The sequence below is a fragment of the Cyphellophora europaea genome, assembly GCF_000365145.1.
Source record: "Cyphellophora europaea CBS 101466 unplaced genomic scaffold supercont1.5, whole genome shotgun sequence".
Lineage (NCBI taxonomy): Eukaryota > Fungi > Ascomycota > Eurotiomycetes > Chaetothyriales > Cyphellophoraceae > Cyphellophora > Cyphellophora europaea.
This window is the reverse complement of record NW_008481811.1, coordinates 1,864,491-1,884,732: the sequence shown is the minus strand read 5'-3', so window position 1 is coordinate 1,884,732 and position 20,242 is coordinate 1,864,491. Positions and strand designations below refer to the sequence as shown.

The following is a 20,242-nucleotide window of genomic DNA, read 5'->3' as shown; positions in this document are numbered from 1 at the left end:
TCGATACACCGCCCGCTCCATCTAAATGTCATGCTTGCACGCAACGATGTCCATCGATAACCCGTCGGACAGCTCAACCAATGATTGGGGCTACTTCTTCATGTCCTAGAGCACACAAATGTCTTGCTATCTTCGGCAAAGACAGACTTCTAGCCAAGATGAGGTAGGATCGTGTTACGAAGCTCCTTGATGGCTGCGGCTACATCTATGCAGTGATGCACGTAGGCTCAGTGCCTCACGGCTGCAACCATTGAAAATTGCAAAGTTTTCGGAACATCCTTGTTCTACAAATCGACTCCGAACAGAGCATCGAAATACGAAGATTCAGCTCGGTCCTGGGCGCTTGCACTCAAGCCCGTACAGGATGCTATGCCACCAGCATCTAGATTGTTGGGGTTGAAAGTCGTGTCCATCGCTCCCGCATCCCAAGTGAAAGTTCGTATGATCTCATCCATGTCGAGATCTGACCATGTGTTTTCCAGTCCCGGTGTGATACCAGTCATTTCGTTTCCATTCGCTTGCATAATTTGCTGGGAACTAGTTGTGTCCATCTGAGTGTATCGGTCAACATCTCCAGTCAGACGTACGGCATTGCTCAAAGTCGAGATGTCAGTGTTTCTGGCTTGAGCCAATTCAGGCCCAAGTAACACATTGACATCAAGTCGCTTCACCAGATCGTTCAGTATCCTCAGACATCTTCTCGACGCATGAGATACCACTTGATGCTCGGAAAGTATCTCGAGACAGTTTTGGAGACGGATATGTGCTGCGGAACCAGCTCTGTGCTGTGCTGCAATACGTAAATGGATTGTTGCACTGACGTATGTCGCGTAAGAGAGTGTATAAGGTGCCGATTTGACACAGAAGCTCTTTTGATATTGTCGTAGAAGCGAGTCAATATCAGTGGCAGCAGCAGCGCACCTGGCGAAGGATTTGCTCGCGATGGCTTCATCCGCCGTTTGGAGATGGCTATCGGATACTAATGGTCGGTACAAGAGTATGATAACGGCATTAAACAACGACCTGTGGTGTAACAATATTAGCTTGCCCCACGCTCGATTTTCTATTTGTGGACTCACATCAAACTTATGGTATGAGGAAGATAGATGGCCTTGTTGGGCAATTCCAGTAGTGCAGAAAGATGAGACGGCAGTGCGTGTCTCCATGCTGTTAAATCCTCATCCAATGAACGAGTTATGCGTAGAAGCTCAGTGGGGCTCTTTCGCGAACTCTTCTCCGTGTATAGATTGCTAATCATGCAATCGATGATAATGCTGAGCTTACACAGCTGTTCAAAGGTTGAGACCACATGGCTTGGATAGCCAAGTTGTTCGGGCTCCAACGCATATCCATCAGTGTGAAATGGATCAAGCTCGTCATATTCGTCGAGGAAGAGGATTGGAACGCAGTTGTCGGCCTCTCGAAGACGCGGAGGACGACCTTGGTACACTGACTGGAGCTTGTCAATAGCTGCATCTCATGGGAGTCAGTAAGTGCACATCCGATGAAGAGAGCGTCAGGGGCGCACATCACGCACCAAAAGCGGCCCAGAACACTCTGCGATAGATCTCTTTGTCCTCGATTTGATAAGGAGATGATATGTCGGGCCGCCGACCCGCTTCATTGTGGAGGCCCAGATCGATGATCATGCTTATCGCCATCCCAGCGTAGTGCCAGGATGCGCTCTTCTCGTCACACCAAGAGAAAAGAGTATGCGACATGATCAGCAACGCCTGGACAGTAGTCAAGTCGCTCTTCAGTAGTAGCTGTGCGTCTGCGGCGTGAAGGAGGGCCTCAGCCCGGCGTCGAAAAGTCATGCCTTCGCTGCAATTATCTGCTGCAGCACATCGTGCAGCCACAGAACCGTCCAAGGATGAGGCAGCAGCCCGTGACAAGTACTCGGAAGCTGAGAAGTACATGGCATTTAGAAGTAGCTTCGAAAAGCGTGAGCCATTACACGCCATGTCTCTCATGAACGCTGTCCGATACACGATGGGTCCGATATGGTGCTGACGGTTCCAATATATGGATAGTAGTTTCATCCCCTGTTCGGAATCGACTCCATCAAAGTCGAGCTTTTGCGATTTTAAATTGATAGTCTCCATCTGACCTGGTATTTGTAAGCAGCTGTCTGCCTCTATGTATTGAACATGTCCGGTGCATACGCTGCCTTGTAGCATTGGCTAGGAGGTTTGATTTCAGGTGAACATCACCCGAAATATTATAGCTTTGATTGCCCTTTCTGAACAGGTGTTCTGCATCGAACATGGCACTGGTGGGGCCATGGAAACGACTGCGCCTGTCGTCGTGTCCTGCGCCGGCGTCGTCGTGGGTATCAGTTCGAGACCGTTCTGAGTAATCTTGGCCCCTGGTCCGAAGACTATCGAGGCTTGACGGCGTGATGGCAGGTGAAAGGTAGTCATTCGAGAGATTAGTTTGCTCGGCCCTTGCGGGAACTGGAGCCACATTGTCCATAGATGTTACTTGCCCTGCGCCAATGGAGGTTCTCCCAGCGCCACAAGCATGGAGTCTGGCAATCTCCGCCTCCAGGTTTTTGATGCGCATGTTGGATGGCCTTGCAGGCTTAGCACTGCACTGCTCGTCGTTGGACTCGTCTAGAGCGAATGAAGTCTTACCTCATTTGCCGTACTCTCACGGCGTAAGTACAGTCTGTGTCGTGTGCTTGACAGTTCCCGCACACTGGCGAAACATTATCACAGCCCAGCCGGTGAACCGTCAGTCTCCAGGAACCAACGCACAGAGATAATCACACAGCCAAGGCTAGCTATTCGTTCATACCTTTCTTCGCCTGCAGAAATCGCAGGCAGCGGTGACCCGTTGCTTCCGATTACGGCTACTGACGGGCATCGTGCGCAGAAATCAAATTCGGCCCGTCCAATAGTTCTTACCGGGCGTCGGAAGTGCCTGGTGTCTGTGAGATGGTGTTACAGTGTGAAATGTGCTCATTTTCCAGTTGAGGCGAGGACGGCAAGTCAAGGAAGTTGAGAAGAAGTTCCGACAAGGACGGATGAATCGGATGGAGGAAGTTGCGGAACGAAATGATCCGCAAGGAACCCCGAGATCCGAGCCTAGCCCGCCCATGCCTGCTCGCTTACCAGTAACTCATACCCCTCTCTACTCTCACCAAAAGAAATTACCTCCGTACTGTCGCGTATAATCATGTCAGTGGATGCTTTCTTTCACTTGCATCTAATTGGATCGCTATAGGTGTGAGATTAGCTATGTTCCTACCCTTCATGGTTCTGCAGTCAACCGACGTGACTGTTACATCTAACTTTCCATTTGTTCTATGTTCCAGCCAATTCCCTGAGTCCATTGCAATAATGTTTCAATTGAGGAATGGCAATAGTGTCTCGGCGGAACGGGCGATGATTCCGCTGTAATAACTTTCAGAGAAGAGCCCTGAGCCATGGTTGATAATAAAATCATGCTGGTCAGGGGTGATGCTAACCTCTCCCGTCTCGAGCTGCAGAGTGCCAAATTTCCCGAGAGGTGTACGATCAATAGGTGGCATGGCCTCCACAGCCACCGCTCCGTCATAGCCAGTCTCCTTTAGAGTTGCCATAATCCTGGGCCAATCGAAAGAGCCATTTCCTGGGGCAAGACGGTTGTTGTCTGCGACATGAACATCAACGATGTATTGACCGTAAGTGCGCATCGCCTCAAACATGTCTTTTTCCTCGATGGCGAGGTGGAACACATCAAAGGCGATCCCACAGCCGTGACCGACCTCCTTTGCAAGGGCTACCGCCTGTTCTGCTCGATTCAAGAAGTACGTTTCAAGCCGATTCAGAGGTTCTATGGCGAGTCGAATATGCTTTTCTTGCGCGAATGCTGCCACTTCGCGTAGCCCCTCGACGGCCCACTTCCATTCGTTCTCGGGAGTAGAGTCTGGCACGAGCGTGCCCACGTTTCCAGGAACAACCGTGACGATCTTGCCTCGTAGGCCAGCGGCGAGCGAAACAACCTCTTTCATATAGTCGATGGTACTCCGTCGCTGTTGTGAATCAGCAGCGAGTAGGTTGCGAGCGCCATGCTGTACTGTGACCGTGCCCCAGCATTCTATGTTGTACTTTTCGAGAAGTGGACGAACCTGTTCCACGGAGTACTGGTCAGGTTCGCCGGCGAGCTCGATACTCGAGTAGCCGAGACGACTGAGTCGTTGCAGAGTTGTCTCCAGAGGCTCAGGCCGCATCCAAGTGTGCGCAGATAGGTGCATTGTGACGTCTAGCAGAACTGCAGGTGAATGTCGAGTAGGCGAAACTTGGTCGGCTTGATGTGAAGTTGATCAAAGTGTCCTCGGAATCCGAAGGGCGTTTATGTACAACTGTCACCTTTCCAGAACGGATGGGTGCGGAGCCCGCGCGGATGCTCATGTTCCGTCGGAACTCCTAGCAGCCTGAAATCGTGTCGATCTTCGTGCTGTTCGCCCTACGGCAGTGCTTGATCGTTCAGCATCAAGCAGTGTGCTCGGACCAGTCACCAGCGCTTGCATCGTCGAATGCCAGGCCCCAGTTTGGTTGCCACGAGAAAAGCTCCGTCTCGTCAAAGAAGGCTTCAATGTCGTCCGAAAACCCTGCATTGCCAAATCCTAGGCCTATCGCGGGCACTTGCTCCCCCAAGACTTGCTGGTCCCACACCAGCGGGCCGTCTGAGAACAACAATCTGTCAATTTTCTTGGCGATTGCTATATCATCGATGGCAGCATCACCAAATGGGCGCTGGTCGTCGCTACTACTGCGCGCACTCGCGCATGCCGCCGCCACCTCAGCCACAATCGGCTCAAGCAACTTGGCGCTGACACGCGCAGCGCTCCAACGGTGTCCAATCTTTGTTAGGAGCTGGAGGCACTGCGGCAGCGCGTGGTGCAGCATGTGATCGACTATGCTGCGAAGCGGTTCTACCGCCGTACGGAGCGACCAGCATGCCTCAAGTGAAATAGTGGCCGCTTCGAAGAGAATATGTACGCCATGCCAGGGGTAGAAGAGGCGGCAGCGGAGCTCCTGGGACAAGTAGTCGTCAATCAGCGCCGCGGTAGCGTCGAGTACAATCTGACGATCGTCGGTGCTGCGGACGCGCAGGCGCGGCGTGGGCCGATGAAGGCGTGCACGTAGATGGTTGTATTGCACATTCTTGAACTCAAGCATGGCATATCGAGTGTATGATTGCGCTTTCTCGTACCAGAGTGCGAGGCGACTAGACATGTCGGCAATCCAGCCGGAGATCTCGACATGGCCGAAGAGCTGGAGATCCTCTTCGAGATGCAGTACACGGTGAACTTCTGTTTCAAGGGCACGGTACAGATAGATATGGGTGGCGGAAGACTCTCTTTGCACATCCTCAGCAGCGAACATTGCTGCGTTAGCGTCAACGCCGAGGTCTAACTGCGGGGTGGTCAGTATGGCAGAGTAGATATATGGCTGATAAGGCTTACTGGTATGGTTATAGATTCCTCAGTGAAAGACAACGGCAGACGGAGGTTTCCACAGAGTGATCTTTCCATCCCATAAGTGACCCAGAAAAGTTGGCATCGCTGTTGTCGTTGAGCCTCATCCAAGGCTGCCGGGCTCCCTTTATGCAATCCAAGGTTGAGTACCACTCTAACAGCATGCATAATGCAACTCCAGTTGTCTACGCGTTCTGGACACAAGTGAGCATAGTGAGCCAGCAGGAGCGAGATTTGAAGGGCCTGAATGTCGTCGTTGTCGTCCAAGGCTTGCAAATGCTTGGTGGCTGAGTTGTAGAAGGTCTCCGACGCAGCACGAGCTTGGTCCTCAGCCTTCCATGTCAGGGTCATTGCAGAGATGGCCAGAACGATAAAGAGGACGAAGTAGTCGAAGTGGCCAAGCCCAGACGCGTCTGGGTTGCCACTGGAGAAAAAGGTGTTGGTGGCATCCACCTCGCCCCGAATGCGTTCAACGATGGTTTCAATCAAGCTGGTTGAGACGCAGGGATATTGAGGCCTATGCACATCCACATAGTTCTGCACCATTCGCTTGATCGCAGAGAAAGGTACGCTACTTAGATCCATAAGAGTCCCAACTGCCGGGCTCTGGCGATGCTCGTCAGAGATCAAGGTACGTTCGTTTTCGGTGGACACTTGCTCCTCTAGGGATTCTTGGCGTTCTCGAACCACAGCCAAAGGTGGGAAAGATGGTCGATATATAAGAGCCGGGGATACTTTGGACCTTAGATATGACTTTCGGCGAGGGACGCCCACAGATAGTGAGGCCTGAGCAATCCTCGATGCCAGGGAAAAGGGCAGGTCCTCGGGCCCGGCATGATATGCCTGCAATTGGCTCTCGAGTTCCGCGACCTTAGCCTCCAGCGAGCGTACGAGACTGTCACGTGATGGGTCAGGTTTGGGCATGTGCTTTCACGGAAAACGGGGTCACACCTCCTGGGCACGGCCTCTTTGGTGACGGGATCATAGCCCATACACGCTGCTTTTGCCGACTCGCATGGCGAACATACCGGAAACTTGAAGTCACACTGGGAAGTTGTCAGCGACCTTTCCGAATGAGCCAAAGGGATGTTCATGGAAGCTACCTTGGTCTTACGCTTCCGACAGCGAGTGCAGACCTTGGTTGATCGCCGGTGGGATGCTTGCGCATCTGGGCGAGCCATATCGATTTTGTGTGGCCTGAGCAGATAATCGGCAGGGCATCCTTCCCAAGCTGGGTTCCAGACCCTCAGTCGTTAAGATGATGGCAAGAAACAGACAATGCAGAACGATTGTCTTTGACGACGAGACACGTTGATTTGCGCCACCGAGCTGTCTCCAAGTCTGGGAAATGGGCACTGGGCTGCACGAGTCATCCGGGGCCTTGGAGGGGCTAGACCCTTACTCATCTCTGGCCCGTGGACGCTCATTTCAGGACGCGACTCAACAAATCTGAACATCCACAGCCGGAGCTACAATAGCTCGAGATAGGCCCTGTTATGCTGCATTCTGGATGCAGAGGAGACTGTGTCGTAGGATAGAATTGACAGCGAATCAAGGTCGACGTGCTATTCTCGCTGCATGAGTTCCAAAATCTCATCAAATGCGAAGCGGCGCCGCAGGTGGAGGTACCCCGAACTGACAGGGCCCCGCGTGCCCAGCCTTACCCGTGACCGCCTAACCCAATACATGATTCTGCTGCTTCTGAATCTGCTCGTGATGTCGGCATCGCGTGATGTATAACCATTAGATGCCAAAATGCTCCAGACTTGTACGAGGTGTCGCAGCCGCAGGATAAAGGTTTGTGGTTCTGTGCAGGATAGGAAAACTATGCTGATGAAGAGTCCAGTGCGACTCTCGACTCCCAGCATGTCAGAACTGCTCCAAGATTGATGTGGAATGCACTTTCTATGATGAGGCCCTACAAGAGCATATTCCTCGGAGGTATGAATGATCTTTGCGTGTGTCTGTGCCACACTCATGTACAGTCAGCTATGTTCAATCACTGAATGAGAGAATTTCGGAATTGAGCTCCCAAGTGGCTTTACAGGGGAGTTTTGTGACAAGGTACGAAAGTCGGAACACATCAAAGGGGTCCAACGAACTGATGGCGTTGATTGAGCAGAGATCTGCCCCAGGATGCTAGCCTATATCCAGTGTCGACAAAGCGAAGCGAAACAGCCTACGTGCTCATGCCCGGAACCCAACAGTACATGTATCTCGAGCATTCGCCACCATCGATTATCGTAATGATCACCTGCGAAGCGCTGTCCCAGTCCCATACAGCTTTGGACCTTAGAGACAGTCTCGACGAAGACAGCTTCTCGTCACTCACTTCCCAAACCGATAGATCTCTTCTGACTCCGAGCTCCATCCGGTACCTTCTTTCCCGTTACAATAGCTGCATCCGCCCGGAGTTCGATATTGTTGATAACAAAATCTTGGTGCAGGATGGCCTCGGCCTCAGGAAGCTTCCACTTCCCGACAGATTTGAGACTCTCATGGTTTGCGCCATTGCCGCCGCACAGGAGAGCTATCGGAATCCCTTCTGGATATCAATAGCTCAGATGTGTCGAGAGTGGGCCGCAGAGGACATCGATACAGCGCTGTCATCCAATGACGGAAGCTCACTAACCGCCATTCTACTTTTGTTGATCTATGAGCTGTCTGAGCCATCCAGAGGCAGCATGTGGGAGCTTATGGACCTGGCAAAACGCACGGCATTACAGCTGGGATGGCATCGAACGGAGCACCCAGTGACTCAAACAAGCCCTACCACGGACCAAGTCAGTGACGACGTTGAATCGAAGGCCACAAAAGACCGCTTGTTGTCCGTGATCAGAACAGCAGATCGAACCATGAGCTTCACTTTCAATGCTCCAAGTACTCCAGGTGATTGGCTACCATTCCCTAACGCCGAGGAAAACTTGGTGTTCCAATTGTATCAAGACGTACAGCGAAACATATACAGACCCGGCCAGCTGTATGATACTCATGGATGCCCTTTTGTCGGTTATATGGCTGACTTGATGTCTTCTATGGACACTTATTCCTTGCGGCAATCGACGGCCATCAACGAGACGTGGCTCCTGCTTCTTCCAACATGTGTGCGCCATAAACAATGCGTTACTTGCTTCCAAGAGGCAGACGACTCTAGCACGTGGGGCATGCGATCACTTAGGCAACGATTGCTGCAAGCTGCAGTCACTCTTATAGAGCACACGCATAAAACCACCAGATCAGGAAACGGCTTCGTTGTGCCATTGGTCGCAAGCTCAAGGGCCATAGCTGCGGGATGTACGATCTTGCTCAGTCTTTCGAAGCACTGGACTTCTAACCGACCACAACTCAAAGCCATATCACAGTGTACCGAAGTGTTGACATACTTCATGCCTCATTGGAGAGGGGGACCGGGCTACCTACAAGTATGGAACACCATCTTAGACCTTTTCGACAAGCACCAAGTCAACTTCAATTAAAGTCGAGGAGACGCTGCACTACATATCGCTATCAACTAGGGCTGTTACGCCGCCATGGTGACCTCAAGCATCCATTGACAATGTCAGAACAGGCGGTGATAGGCTCGGTCGCCCAAGAGATACCTCGGCCTTGCTGTTGTGCAGGTCGATGATCACGGTCGCCAAAGTTTCCATCCTCTCAATTCCCTTTGCTCCCGGAGGTGTCGATCGACAGATGGACACAGGGGTGCCTTGTTCGTCAGAAAGCCATTTCCTGATCTTCGCAACGCTTGGCTCCTCGCCTGCGCTCAACTCTCGTATCCTATCCAGTCTCGAGAAAGAGTTCTTGGATGGATGATCTCGAATTCCGTCTGGAACGTTTGGGGACCAGATATGATTCGTGTGGAAAGTTGCCAATGCCCCAGACTCTGGGTGGATTGGAGCGAGGCCTTTGGGCGTGCATTCAATGGTCGCAAACTTTCCACTTCGATCGGCTATCGCGAAATTGACGCATGATGCGACGCCTCTCTTGCTAAGCAAGGCGTATGCCTCGTCGAAGGACCGACATTCTAAGACTCGCCTCATCGCAAGGTGTACAGGCAAAGCATTTCGGTTGACTGTACCACACCTAATGGCATTCATGCAGATGCCCACACCTGCGTCGTTGAATCCGAACTTTGCTACAATCCCGGCTTCGCCAAGCATGCGAATCCGTGGTAGTCCGGGCTTTTGAATGTCGAAGAAGGCAGTGGACAATCCAGCCTCTCCAACCCAGTCCCAGTTCTGTGCGACAAAAGTTTTATCACCTGAAGAAGTCTTGGTGACGATACTCGTGCAGCCATCAGAGTAGTTGGTCAGAGATATCTCGCTGCGGAGGTTGAGAGCCAGAATATCACCGAGGTCCACCCCAGCACCGGCTGCTATGCCTTTCATTTCTTCAACCAGCTCAGGCTCGTTCTGCTCGAGGGCAGGTAGATACTGTTTGGCACGGGCCACTGACTCTGGCCAATCAGCCTCAGCTGTCTCAAGGAACAAGCGTTCATAGTTGGCGATACAGGTCTTGATGCGATTTGGTATCTGCCTGCCATGAGATAGACCTATCTCCCAAGCCGTACCGCTCAGGGTAAGTTGAGGAACCCCGTTCCACAAGGGAGCACTATCCTGATTCTCGCCGACGGAGCCCATGATTGCGGAGAAGTGTTGGCCACCGAAATGCCAAAGAGATGGATCAGTTGAGTGGTGTTGTGTTGTGCAGTGTTGTGTTGATTTGCTTGTGCATGGTAATGCGCGCAACGCTGCGTGCTCTTGTCCCGTATCTAAGGGTCAAAGCCGATTGCTTCGGGTTTGGGCGGTATCGGACTGAAAGACTGCGGTATTAGCCGGTACGGGTGTAACAAATTTTACATGAACGCTGCCCGGCCCGGACGGCTACCCGGTCTTATCCAGTGGGGGGTCCATGATGCACTTGGAAATCTCCCTGTCTTTACCAAAGACGTTACAGCAACGATAGCACGTAATCTACGCGCCGTTGCTACAGTTGGCGTTTGTCCGGAGCCAGGAACGCGGAAGCAATTAGTGCTAGGCGAAGAGTCTGTTGCAAGGGATACACTCCGTGGAGAAAGAGAAGCCATTTAATCCGAATTGGAAGTTACGCCTTTCAAGATCAACAATCGACCGCCTTCCGCCCGTATGACCTTGCCATCCATGAACGATCCAGCCTTGCTCATCAGCCATGTCGCGGTCCCGACCATATCTTCTTCATTCCCAGCCCTTCCAGCCGGCGCCTCAGCTGCCAAGCGCAAGTTGGATGTTGGGCCATCGTGGGTCATGGCCGAGGGGACGATGCCCGGAGAGATGGCGTTCACCCGAACTAGCACCCTTTGTCAGCAAGACAGCCTCCCCGTATCTGGAGAGGGACACTCACTGTAGAAATCAGCGAACTCAGCAGCCATGATCCTCACCAGATGGTCGACCGCTGCCTTTGTGGTTTGATAGACGGGGACGAACTGGTGGTTGTGCACACTGGCCGGACTGCTGAACATGATGACGCATCCTCGTCCTTCGCCTTTGGCAGCAGCCGCGCCGAGTAGAGTGGTTAGTCCTGCGGTGAGGAAGTATGGCGCAAGCACGTTCACGCGATGGGCCAGCTCCCAGTCCTGATACGGCGCCGATGACGTGGCGGCTTCCAGTTTTTCTAAATCATCCCCAGGCGTGTACGGCAACTCGTTCATAAAGCGGATGGCGGCGCAGTGTATCAGAGCGTCTAGGGACGCATGACTCGCCTTCATCTGCTCTACAACTGACCTCACGCCCGCTTGTGAAGACAAATCCGCGTGAATACTTCGGTCCTCCTTGATTAGATGCTGGGCATTCCGAGGGGGCTGAATACTCACGTGGTGGCTTTTGTTGGGTGCGTGAAGCTGGCCGCAATACCCTCCAATTCGACCTTGAGAGACTTCAACGCCTCTTCATTGACGTCAATCAGGATTGTGTTAGCTCCATTTACCGCACAGCCTCGAGCAAGCATTCGTCCGATGCCACTTGCTGGTTGCGTTAGCATACCACGGCAATATAGAACTAGCCCAGGACTTACCAGCTCCCGTAATGGCGACCCATCGGCCTGAGATGTCGAAAAGCGCGTTGATTTGCAGGCTGCTTGTCATGTTGGTAGGGTGGGTGTATGCTGAAGATTACAATACTCTGTGCTCTTCTGGCATGCCTGTGCCTTTTTGCTCAATACTCCGACAAAACGAATCTAGTTAGTTCTCTTAGCTTGATCTGCGGACCTTGGGTCCACAGAATTGCCATCGCTCTTGTATTCAACGGCATCCAGTTGACCGGAAAACACACACATAGATTCCGGAGAAGGGCGGGAATGTCTCCTGTCTCTTGAGTACCTGCCAAGGTTAATTTATAGCATCGGCTTTCTGCGGTTCTCTGCCCACTCAACATGGGGTTACCCGAAGTGGATATACAATACAACCATGGGCCGGCGGAGAAGAGCACGCCCTGTTGCTGGGTCCAGTACGTCTGAAGGACTTGCTTATGGACTAATTTGACATCGTTCGTATTGGTGCTTAAAGGTCTCTATACCTAGTTCACCAAACCACATACGTTGGTCGCGATCTCAAAGATGGATATTCCCGGCGCACACATCTTCGGCTTGGTGGCTATTATCAGTGCAGTCACTGCGACTGCTTTGTTTCTGTACTTGCTGTTCTTTTATGTTGACGTTCCGAAAATCAAGGGCATCCCTGAGATCCCTGGCGGCGAACTGCTTGCTGGGCATTTGTACCGGTTGGGATCCGATCATGCTACGACAGCAGAGACTTGGGCCAGAACATACGGATGGCCAGCGTTCCAGCTGCGTATGGGTCGCCGAAGAGCCATCATGCTCAACTCATTCCATAGCGCTCAGGAATTCTTAGTGAAGAATCAATCAGCCACGTTAGACCGTCCATGGTTCTACACTTTTCATGGCGTTGTGTCCAAAACTTCGGGTCAGTAGCAGTTCTCCGGTGGTGAATCTTCCGTGATTTTGTCAGTACTAATAATCGATAGCTGCCACGATTGGCACCAGTCCCTGGGACGACAGGACGAAGAAGCAGAGGAGAGTTGTTGGTTCGTACACAACGGGACCAGCTATCCAGAGGCTACGGCCGATGCTGGACATGGAGACCTGCGCCGTCGTGTCTGCAATGTATTATGACAGCAAAGGTGGTGAGGTAGAGCTTATTCCGCATATCTATCTCCAACGCCTGGCGTTGAACGTGATGACCATGTTCTGTTATGGTACTCGATTCACCAGCACTACGGACCCTATTCTGTTGCAGATCTTGAAAGATGCGAAAACCATTGCCAGGTAAGTTGCCCATCTCTGAGGACCTCGTGCAGGAGTTTAATCAATGCTTAGCTTTCGATCAACGAATGCTAACCCGCAAGACTTCATCCCTCATCTACGCTACTTGAGCAAAAGTAAGCGCAGTGAAACGGCCACGGAAGTTCGTGGTAGGCGCGACCATTGGCTGGCAACCATGCTTGAGGGGGCCCGTCAAAAAGTTGGGCCACAGTCAGCGGCGAAGAAGACCGTCGCCGAAATGCTCTTGACCGACAACACAGAGGGGTTAACCGAACGTAAGTCACCTTTGAATTTCTGCCACTTGGCTGCTTGTGGATAGGAGGCATTCTGACAGCTTCTAGTTGATGTCAAGACGATCCTGGGAGGCCTCATGTCTGGTGGGTTTGAGACAGTGTACTCGACTGCCATCATTGCTCTGGGTGTTCTATCACGAGCCGAAGGCCAAGAAATACAACAGCGCGCCTACGATGACATAATGAGTGTCTACGACACACCGGAAGAAGCCTTCGACCAATGCTTACTGGAGGAGAAGTCCCCATATGTTATGGGTCTTGTAAAACAGTCTCTGCGCTACTTTCCACCGTTGAAGCTGTTGCCAGCAAGGCAAACGTACAAGAGCTTTGTCTACCAAGGCGCAGTCATTCCCAAGGGACTCTTGGTCTACACGAATACCCAGGCAATATCTCGAGGTGAGATGACCACCAACCTTCCCCCACTGCAACTTCTGCTGACTCCACCTGTAGATACCAGCGTCTACGGTCCTGACGCTCATCTATTCCGTCCCGAGCGCTGGGTTGGTAAAGACTGCCAGATCCCACCTCCCTCTCACTTCGCTTTCGGTGCGGGCGCTCGCATGTGCACAGCAGTGAATTTCTCCAACCGCATCTTGTATGCTATGTACTGCCGGCTGATCTTATCCTTCAAAATCACCGAGAGCAAGACCATGCCAGCAGATATAGATTATATCAGCTACAAGAAAGACCCGGCCGATTCGAATGCAATTGCATCGGAATTCAAGATCAAGTTGACCGCTCGAGATCCAGCGACTCTGGAGAGATGTTTCGAAAGGTCACAGGAAGTTGCTGAACCTAGCAATGAAGGGTTGCCACGTGAAGAGCTTAAGCGGAATTAGGGCAAACGATAGACCGAAGGGGACATTTAGAAGTCAAACATTGTAGCATGGCGTCGCGATATCCCCCTGGGAGCACCTCATTACATTGTACTGGGCTCATTCTCTATTTTCCATACAATGCCATCCTTCATGACAAAGTTGACCTTCCTTAGTGCCGCTGTCGACTCGTGGGGATCTTCATCCAATGCCACGATGTCGGCTTGGAGGCCTTCCTCAAACCAACCGAACCGCCTCCCACAGTAGTCACCACCACACGACTCCCAACCACCCACAGTACATGCTTCAAGAACATCCGCGACGGGGATGCCAGCTTCGATCATCAATTCCAACTCCCGAACATTCTCACCATGCGAGTATGTACCCGTGTCACCACCACAAGCCAGCCGGACTCCCAGCTCGTGCGCACGCTTGACCTGCGAGAGGATGATGTCGAAGCGCTTAGCGTGGAGCTTCTCGGCGATGGCCAGCGTGGGAACGAGGATGACGTTCTTGGCCGCCATGCGTCGGAACAGCTCGTCAGTCGCAAAGTAGACGTGCTCGATTGACGTGACTCCAGCCTCAACGGCTCCAAGTGCACCCTCCAGCGTACAACAGTGAGCCACGGCAGGACACCGCGCCAGCTGCGCTTCCTGTACAATCATGTTCATCTCCTCTTGCGAGAAGACCATGTAATCCGGGTTCGGCTCCTTGGGAGGATGCAGCACGCTGGCTTTATAAGGATGCTGCTGAGCGGGCGGCGACCGCATGATGCGCCGTCGGTAATCGGCGAAGTACTTGATCACATCGGCGCCCGCAGCGATACGCCGGCGAACAGCTTTGCGACACTCCTCCGGCCCGTCCACAGCGTCCGCTTGCGCTGGTACGCAGTGCCCGCCCAGGGTATTCTCGGTGCGAGCTTCGAACGAGCCTGTACTGGCGAGCACCTTGGTGGCAACGAAGAGCCGCGGTCCTGGCGTCAAGCCACGCGCGATGGCATCGCGAAGGTTTGCATCGCATTCTTGCATGCCTTCCGAGCCCAGATCGCGGTACGTGGTGTATCCAGCCAGCAGCGCGGTGCGGCAGTGGTTGACGGCACGCACGATCCGCTCTGTCATGCTCTCGTCGCGCTTCTGCCGGAGAGCATCGGTCTCGCTAAGGAAAGAGAACGCACAAAATTGTCAGGGCTCAGGAGACTCTTGGTTGAATTGTGGGATTGCGATCACGGAGGAATACTTTCCATGATCTGATCAGAAACTTACTCGTAGGAATGGAGGAATACATGAGTGTGCGCGTCTACGAGACCGGGCATCACAAATTTGCCTCGAAGGTCAATATCATCGCTCTTGAAGCCATCGACGTCCCCCGTTCGTTCATAGACGCGCACGATCAAGCCGCTTGTGCTGTCGACTGTGATAGAAATGTTCTTGCGAATGCATTTTTGTTTGGGATCAAAGAGAATGGATGTGTGTATGTCGAATTCAACCATCTTGTCTGACCTGGACTTTGCAATTACGTGAGTCGCCCTAGATGGTCTGTGAGGCTGGTTATTGCCTGATGACTTGGGCGACGTGTGTTCAGCCACTCAGCAAACCAGAACGATTCACCAATTAGACGAAAGCATCGCGGTGTAGCAAGGGTGATTACCTTCCGCGGGCGCGATTCGGCGGAACGCGCCAGCATAAGGACTTTGCCCGCTCTTCGCCGACTTCAAGCCTTCTCAAATATTCCCCGGGCCTGCCAATTTGTGGGGTATGGCCCTGCATCAAGCTGCAGGGCGCGACAAGCGAATCGAGCACGATTGTCAACACTCTGGACCGTTTGATGCTTCAAAGCTGACTCAGAAAATTTGGGAGGGCTATCGGACGTTGTATAGCCGAGTCCTTTCTAGGTGAAATTGCACTAGCACAAATCTTGTCAAGAGTCATGGCAAAAATACTGCTTACAGGCATGAGAGACTCTCCTAAACTGGAGGTTCTACCACTGACGAGACATAGGCGGCAGTGGCTTCGTTGCTGCTCACATTCTGAACGTGCTACTGGCCAACGGGTAGGTGCATGCTATAAACTACGAGTCTGGAAGTCAATGCAGCCACTGAGACAAACAACAGACACAAAGTCGTGACAACGGTCCGGTCAAAACCTAAGGGTGAGGACATATTAGCCGGTCATCCTGACATAGCGGCTGGTGAGCTTTCATTTGAGGTTGTGAACGATATCGCACAAGATGGTGCTTTTGATGAGGTGATTAGAGCCACGAAATGATCGTAATGAGGGACCTCCAAGACTGATCCGTCTGGATGCAGGTATTCCAAAAGCATGTCGACTTTGAGGCCGTCATTCATGCAGCCTCGCCATTTCATGATAAATTCGACGATCCAAACGAGCTGCTGGACCCGGCAATAAAAGGAACTACTGGAATTCTCAAGGCAATTGCCAAGTATGCACCAACAGTGAGACGGGTGGTGATAACATCATCTTTTGCATCAATGGTCAACGAGAACAAGGCGCCAGAGGTTTACGACGAGACTTGTTGGAACCCGGTGAGTTGGGACGACGCAACAACGAAGCGTAATCAGGCGTATCGTGGTAGTAAGGTAAGTGAGCACGTTCCGGACCGGAAGTCATCACAACTAATGCAATCTTGGTAGACCTTCGCAGAGAAGGCTGCGTGGGAGTTCATGGCGAAGGAGAAGCCCAACTTTGATTTGGTCACCATCTGCCCGCCAATGGTCTACGGGCCAATCGTTCACAAGATCAGTAGTCTGGCGGCTGTGAATACGTCGAATCAGAGGATACTCGACTTCATCCAAGGCAAGTACAGTCACGGCGATCTGCCATCCACAGGCACTTTGATGTGGATTGATGTGCGCGATCTAGCTGCAGCTCATGTCAAAGCAGTTGAAGTTGAAGCTGCAGGTGGTCAGCGCTTCTTTGCCACTGGTGGCCACTACTCCAACAAGACCCTTGTTGATGCCATCAAGGATACTCATCCTGAGTTGGCATCGAGACTGCCTACGAATCCAGTCGACGAACTCTTCGACAAACAGTATACATTCGATAATACCAAGATCAAGCAGGTGTTGGGCATGCAATTCCGTCCTCTTCACGACTGTGTGGACGCTACTGTGGCTTCACTGCTTGAATTAGGAGCATGATTTTGTCATCAATGTCATAGAGCACTTGACTGGATCGACGGCGGGAATAAAAGGTCGGAGATATATATAGCATAAGTCTGCTACAAGATGAACAAAGTTCTAGGAGTGCTAGCAAGGCACTTGAAACATGTCGTAGACTTGAATTTTGCTCCAATATCACCATGGTGTTTATACAGAGACTTATGGACCTTGCTTTGAAGAAGCTGCAATGATACCATCTGCCATGGCTACCAGAGTTGGTGCTGTCACATCCATTTCACCAAAGATATCTGCACATGGTTCCTTTTCCCATGCTGAACACCAGGCACCCTTGAAGCTAGATACGAGTAAGTCATAATACTGTGTTGGCAGAGGAACATCACCTACCCATTTTGTTTTGCGCCAGCAGCATCCCACATGTGCGCAGCAGCGAACCACGCTTCCAAGCCGTTTTGATCAAACTTGTCAAGCAGGTATTTGTATGATGAAGGCTCGGGTTTTCCAATGCCAATAGTATCGCAAGATACGAAGTTCTCTTCAGGCATATCAATTCCACCAGCCTTGAGGTAACCTGCAACACGGGCTGTATCGCCAGCAGTCAGGCACCAGACCTTGAAGCCAGCTTTACGCAGCCGGTCCCAGCACTCGACGATGCCTTCTCTCGGCTTGAGCGAACGATATGCCTGCAGGAGAAAGTCCCGGTCCTCGTCACTCGCAAACTTGCGTGGCTCCTGGATGCCAGCTTGCCATAGAGTGCGATAGAAAATCGATCCGATGACGTCGATACATTTCATATACTTACCGGAGAGACTGAGATAGGTGTACTCTCGCTCTCCTGCTTCCATCCAACAGTACCCAAAGAGACGAGTGCCGATGTTATGTGCGCGGAATCTTTCGCCAAGACGCTGCTCGAGCGCTTCGAAGAAGAAATCATAGGATATACAAGTACCTGTGGTCCATCTGTTCAGTGGTGCAATCCAGTTGACGAAGGGCGGGGAAGCTCCATACCGACAACGTCGAAGACGACGTGCTTATTGTTTCCTGCCATATTCGGGTTCTGCCTTCAATACCTGCTCACGAAAGTCGTCTGATACCTTGAGCAATCCAAATTGTGCCAGGCTGCCAAGTTACTAAGTTCGGCAGCAATTTGTGCAAGGGCGGACGCCTTGTTAGGCGATCACCCGCCGGGCCGGCCATCGGCTTTCGACGCGTAAAACTGTAGATTACACGCTGTGCGCCGGTAGACCTTGTTCCTGAGCCAGGGCCCAACGAGACCACAAATTGCGGGCGATTGGGGTCGGTAACTCAGTCCGAGCCGTATGCCCCACGTCAGCAACTCTAGGCCGATTGTTTGCCGATGTCTATCAGTTTTTGTGGGTTTCTTGTCAGGCCACAGAGTCTGTACCAAATGTCAGCCCGCGACATGATTAGCGTAGTACGATCGTTCGCAGAAAGCCGCTCAGCACCTTTCAGGCATGTTCCAGCCTCCACAGCCGCGCGCTAGGCCAAAACCCTACTACAGTCGAGGCCGCTTCACCAATTACTAGATATCGAGAATGTACCGTTGCCTACGATTGATACTTGGAAACACATTGCAAACATGACCGATCATCGCAGTGGGCCTGTGCCCAACTCTACGCTGCCGTTCTGGCGAACAGACCTGCATCCGTTGGATTCCCATCGGAGTACGCCAACATTACCACAGGAATGCGACATCGCCATCATCGGTGCAGGGTTCGCGGGCGCGGCGCTAGCGCACTACATCTTCGAAGACAACCCAACACCGCCTTCGGTCGTGATACTTGAAGCGCGAGAGGCGTGCTCAGGCGCGTCAGCCCGGAATGGTAAGCCTCCACGGTCCGATGTTGCCATAAGTAATCCTAAGCTCCGAGAATAGGCGGCCATTTGAAACCAGACGTCTACTTTCAGCTCGCTGGACATGTCAAAAAGTTCGGCGTCAAGAAGGCAGCGGAAGTAGCGCGCTTCGAAGCTTCGCAAGTCCATGCTATGAAAGCACTCGTTGAGAAGGAGAAAATCGACTGTGATTTTGTGCTCACCCGGGCATGTGATGCCACCATTGACCCTGGCCTTGCGAAAGAGACCGATGACGCCTTTGCGGAGCTGGTCAAAGAAGGCGAGATAGACGTCACCGACGTGTATCATGCGAAAGCGAAGGATGCAGAGAGGCTTTCCGGAGTCAAAGGCGCTAAATCTTGCTTCACCTTCACCGCCGGGCATATCTGGCCCTATAAGATGATCATGCACCTGCTCCAAGGCGCGGTGTCCAAGGGAGCCAATCTGCAGACCAACACGCCCGTTACCCACATCTCCGAGTCACCGCAGCCAAACGGCAGATGGCTCGTAACTACCGAACGAGGCACGATCGCAGCAAAGAAGATCCTGTTCGCCACCAACGGCTTCACGCGCGACCTCGCACCACAGTTCAGAAACCACATCATCCCAGTACGTGGTATCTGCAGCCGAATTGTGGTTCCGGAAGGTCGAACGCCACCCTTTTTGCCCTACACGTACAGCATCCGGCACGGGCCAGGTATCTTCGACTACCTCATCCCACGAGCAGACGGCAGCATCATTGTGGGCGGCGCCAAACCCAACTTTTGGTCCGATCGGTCCCACTGGTACAACGTCACCGATGACAGCAAGCTGATCGAGCCGGCGAAGTCATATTTCGATGGCTTGATGCAGCGGACCTTCGCTGGGTGGGAGAGTAGTGGCGCTTATACCGACAAAGTCTGGACAGGAAGTGAGTACCTTCATTCCCCCCTCTCCGCCATTTCCCTCTGGCTTTACAGGTCTCGCCTCCCTGCCCGATCTTACCTACTAACAATTCACAGTCATGGGCTGGAGCTCCGACTTCATGCCCCACGTCGGCGACGTGCCAGGGAAGCCCGGTCAAAGCATGCTCGCAGGTTTCTCCGGGCACGGCATGCCGTTGATTCTGCTGTCGGCCAAGGGCGTGGTGCAGATGCTGCGGGAGGGAAAGTCGTTCGAAGAAACGAATATTCCGTCGCTTTTCAAGGCTACGGAAGAGCGTTTGGCGAGCACGAGGAATGATATCCTGGGCACGGATGGGGCGCGGGAACCAGAACTTCGCAGCAAATTATAAATCCGTACAACTCGTGGTGCTCTCAGTTGGAAATTTGTCTTCAATGCTGCTGCATCTTGCCGGTATCCAGGGTGTCATGCAGTAAACTAA

General features: G+C 52.4%; 10 protein-coding genes across 10 annotated transcripts; 3 read left to right on the top strand and 7 right to left on the bottom strand.

Annotated features, from left to right (window-relative positions):
• Positions 1-284: 284 nt before the first annotated feature.
• Positions 285-2,105, bottom strand: HMPREF1541_06004 (uncharacterized protein; the record flags this gene model as incomplete). The annotated part of the gene is made up of 3 exons (XM_008720341.1): positions 285-1,023; positions 1,080-1,470; positions 1,538-2,105. The coding sequence occupies 3 exons, from the start codon at positions 2,103-2,105 to the stop codon at positions 285-287; spliced, it is 1,698 nt and encodes a 565-aa protein (XP_008718563.1).
• Positions 2,106-3,349: 1,244 nt separating this feature from the next.
• Positions 3,350-4,240, bottom strand: HMPREF1541_06003 (uncharacterized protein; the record flags this gene model as incomplete). The annotated part of the gene is made up of 1 exon (XM_008720340.1): positions 3,350-4,240. The coding sequence occupies one exon, from the start codon at positions 4,238-4,240 to the stop codon at positions 3,350-3,352; it is 891 nt and encodes a 296-aa protein (XP_008718562.1).
• A 238-nt stretch (positions 4,241-4,478) lies between these two features.
• Positions 4,479-6,391, bottom strand: HMPREF1541_06002 (uncharacterized protein; the record flags this gene model as incomplete). Its single annotated transcript, XM_008720339.1, has 2 exons — positions 4,479-5,405; positions 5,456-6,391. 2 exons carry the CDS (start codon positions 6,389-6,391, stop codon positions 4,479-4,481), a joined length of 1,863 nt encoding a protein of 620 aa, XP_008718561.1.
• Positions 6,392-9,006: 2,615 nt separating this feature from the next.
• Positions 9,007-10,107, bottom strand: HMPREF1541_06001 (uncharacterized protein; the record flags this gene model as incomplete). The annotated part of the gene is made up of 1 exon (XM_008720338.1): positions 9,007-10,107. The coding sequence occupies one exon, from the start codon at positions 10,105-10,107 to the stop codon at positions 9,007-9,009; it is 1,101 nt and encodes a 366-aa protein (XP_008718560.1).
• A 446-nt stretch (positions 10,108-10,553) lies between these two features.
• HMPREF1541_06000 (uncharacterized protein) lies at positions 10,554-11,585 on the bottom strand (the record flags this gene model as incomplete). Its single annotated transcript, XM_008720337.1, has 4 exons — positions 10,554-10,792; positions 10,847-11,262; positions 11,316-11,466; positions 11,516-11,585. The coding sequence occupies 4 exons, from the start codon at positions 11,583-11,585 to the stop codon at positions 10,554-10,556; spliced, it is 876 nt and encodes a 291-aa protein (XP_008718559.1).
• Positions 11,586-12,055: 470 nt separating this feature from the next.
• On the top strand, positions 12,056-13,913 carry HMPREF1541_05999 (uncharacterized protein; the record flags this gene model as incomplete). The annotated part of the gene is made up of 5 exons (XM_008720336.1): positions 12,056-12,422; positions 12,484-12,784; positions 12,836-13,056; positions 13,123-13,470; positions 13,525-13,913. 5 exons carry the CDS (start codon positions 12,056-12,058, stop codon positions 13,911-13,913), a joined length of 1,626 nt encoding a protein of 541 aa, XP_008718558.1.
• Positions 13,914-13,993: 80 nt separating this feature from the next.
• Positions 13,994-15,378, bottom strand: HMPREF1541_05998 (uncharacterized protein; the record flags this gene model as incomplete). Its single annotated transcript, XM_008720335.1, has 2 exons — positions 13,994-15,044; positions 15,152-15,378. 2 exons carry the CDS (start codon positions 15,376-15,378, stop codon positions 13,994-13,996), a joined length of 1,278 nt encoding a protein of 425 aa, XP_008718557.1.
• Positions 15,379-16,188: 810 nt separating this feature from the next.
• Positions 16,189-17,046, top strand: HMPREF1541_05997 (uncharacterized protein; the record flags this gene model as incomplete). The annotated part of the gene is made up of 2 exons (XM_008720334.1): positions 16,189-16,485; positions 16,540-17,046. 2 exons carry the CDS (start codon positions 16,189-16,191, stop codon positions 17,044-17,046), a joined length of 804 nt encoding a protein of 267 aa, XP_008718556.1.
• Positions 17,047-17,226: 180 nt separating this feature from the next.
• Positions 17,227-17,870, bottom strand: HMPREF1541_05996 (haloacid dehalogenase, type II; the record flags this gene model as incomplete). The annotated part of the gene is made up of 2 exons (XM_008720333.1): positions 17,227-17,362; positions 17,413-17,870. 2 exons carry the CDS (start codon positions 17,868-17,870, stop codon positions 17,227-17,229), a joined length of 594 nt encoding a protein of 197 aa, XP_008718555.1.
• A 755-nt stretch (positions 17,871-18,625) lies between these two features.
• On the top strand, positions 18,626-20,152 carry HMPREF1541_05995 (uncharacterized protein; the record flags this gene model as incomplete). The annotated part of the gene is made up of 3 exons (XM_008720332.1): positions 18,626-18,869; positions 18,923-19,789; positions 19,881-20,152. 3 exons carry the CDS (start codon positions 18,626-18,628, stop codon positions 20,150-20,152), a joined length of 1,383 nt encoding a protein of 460 aa, XP_008718554.1.
• Positions 20,153-20,242: the final 90 nt, after the last annotated feature.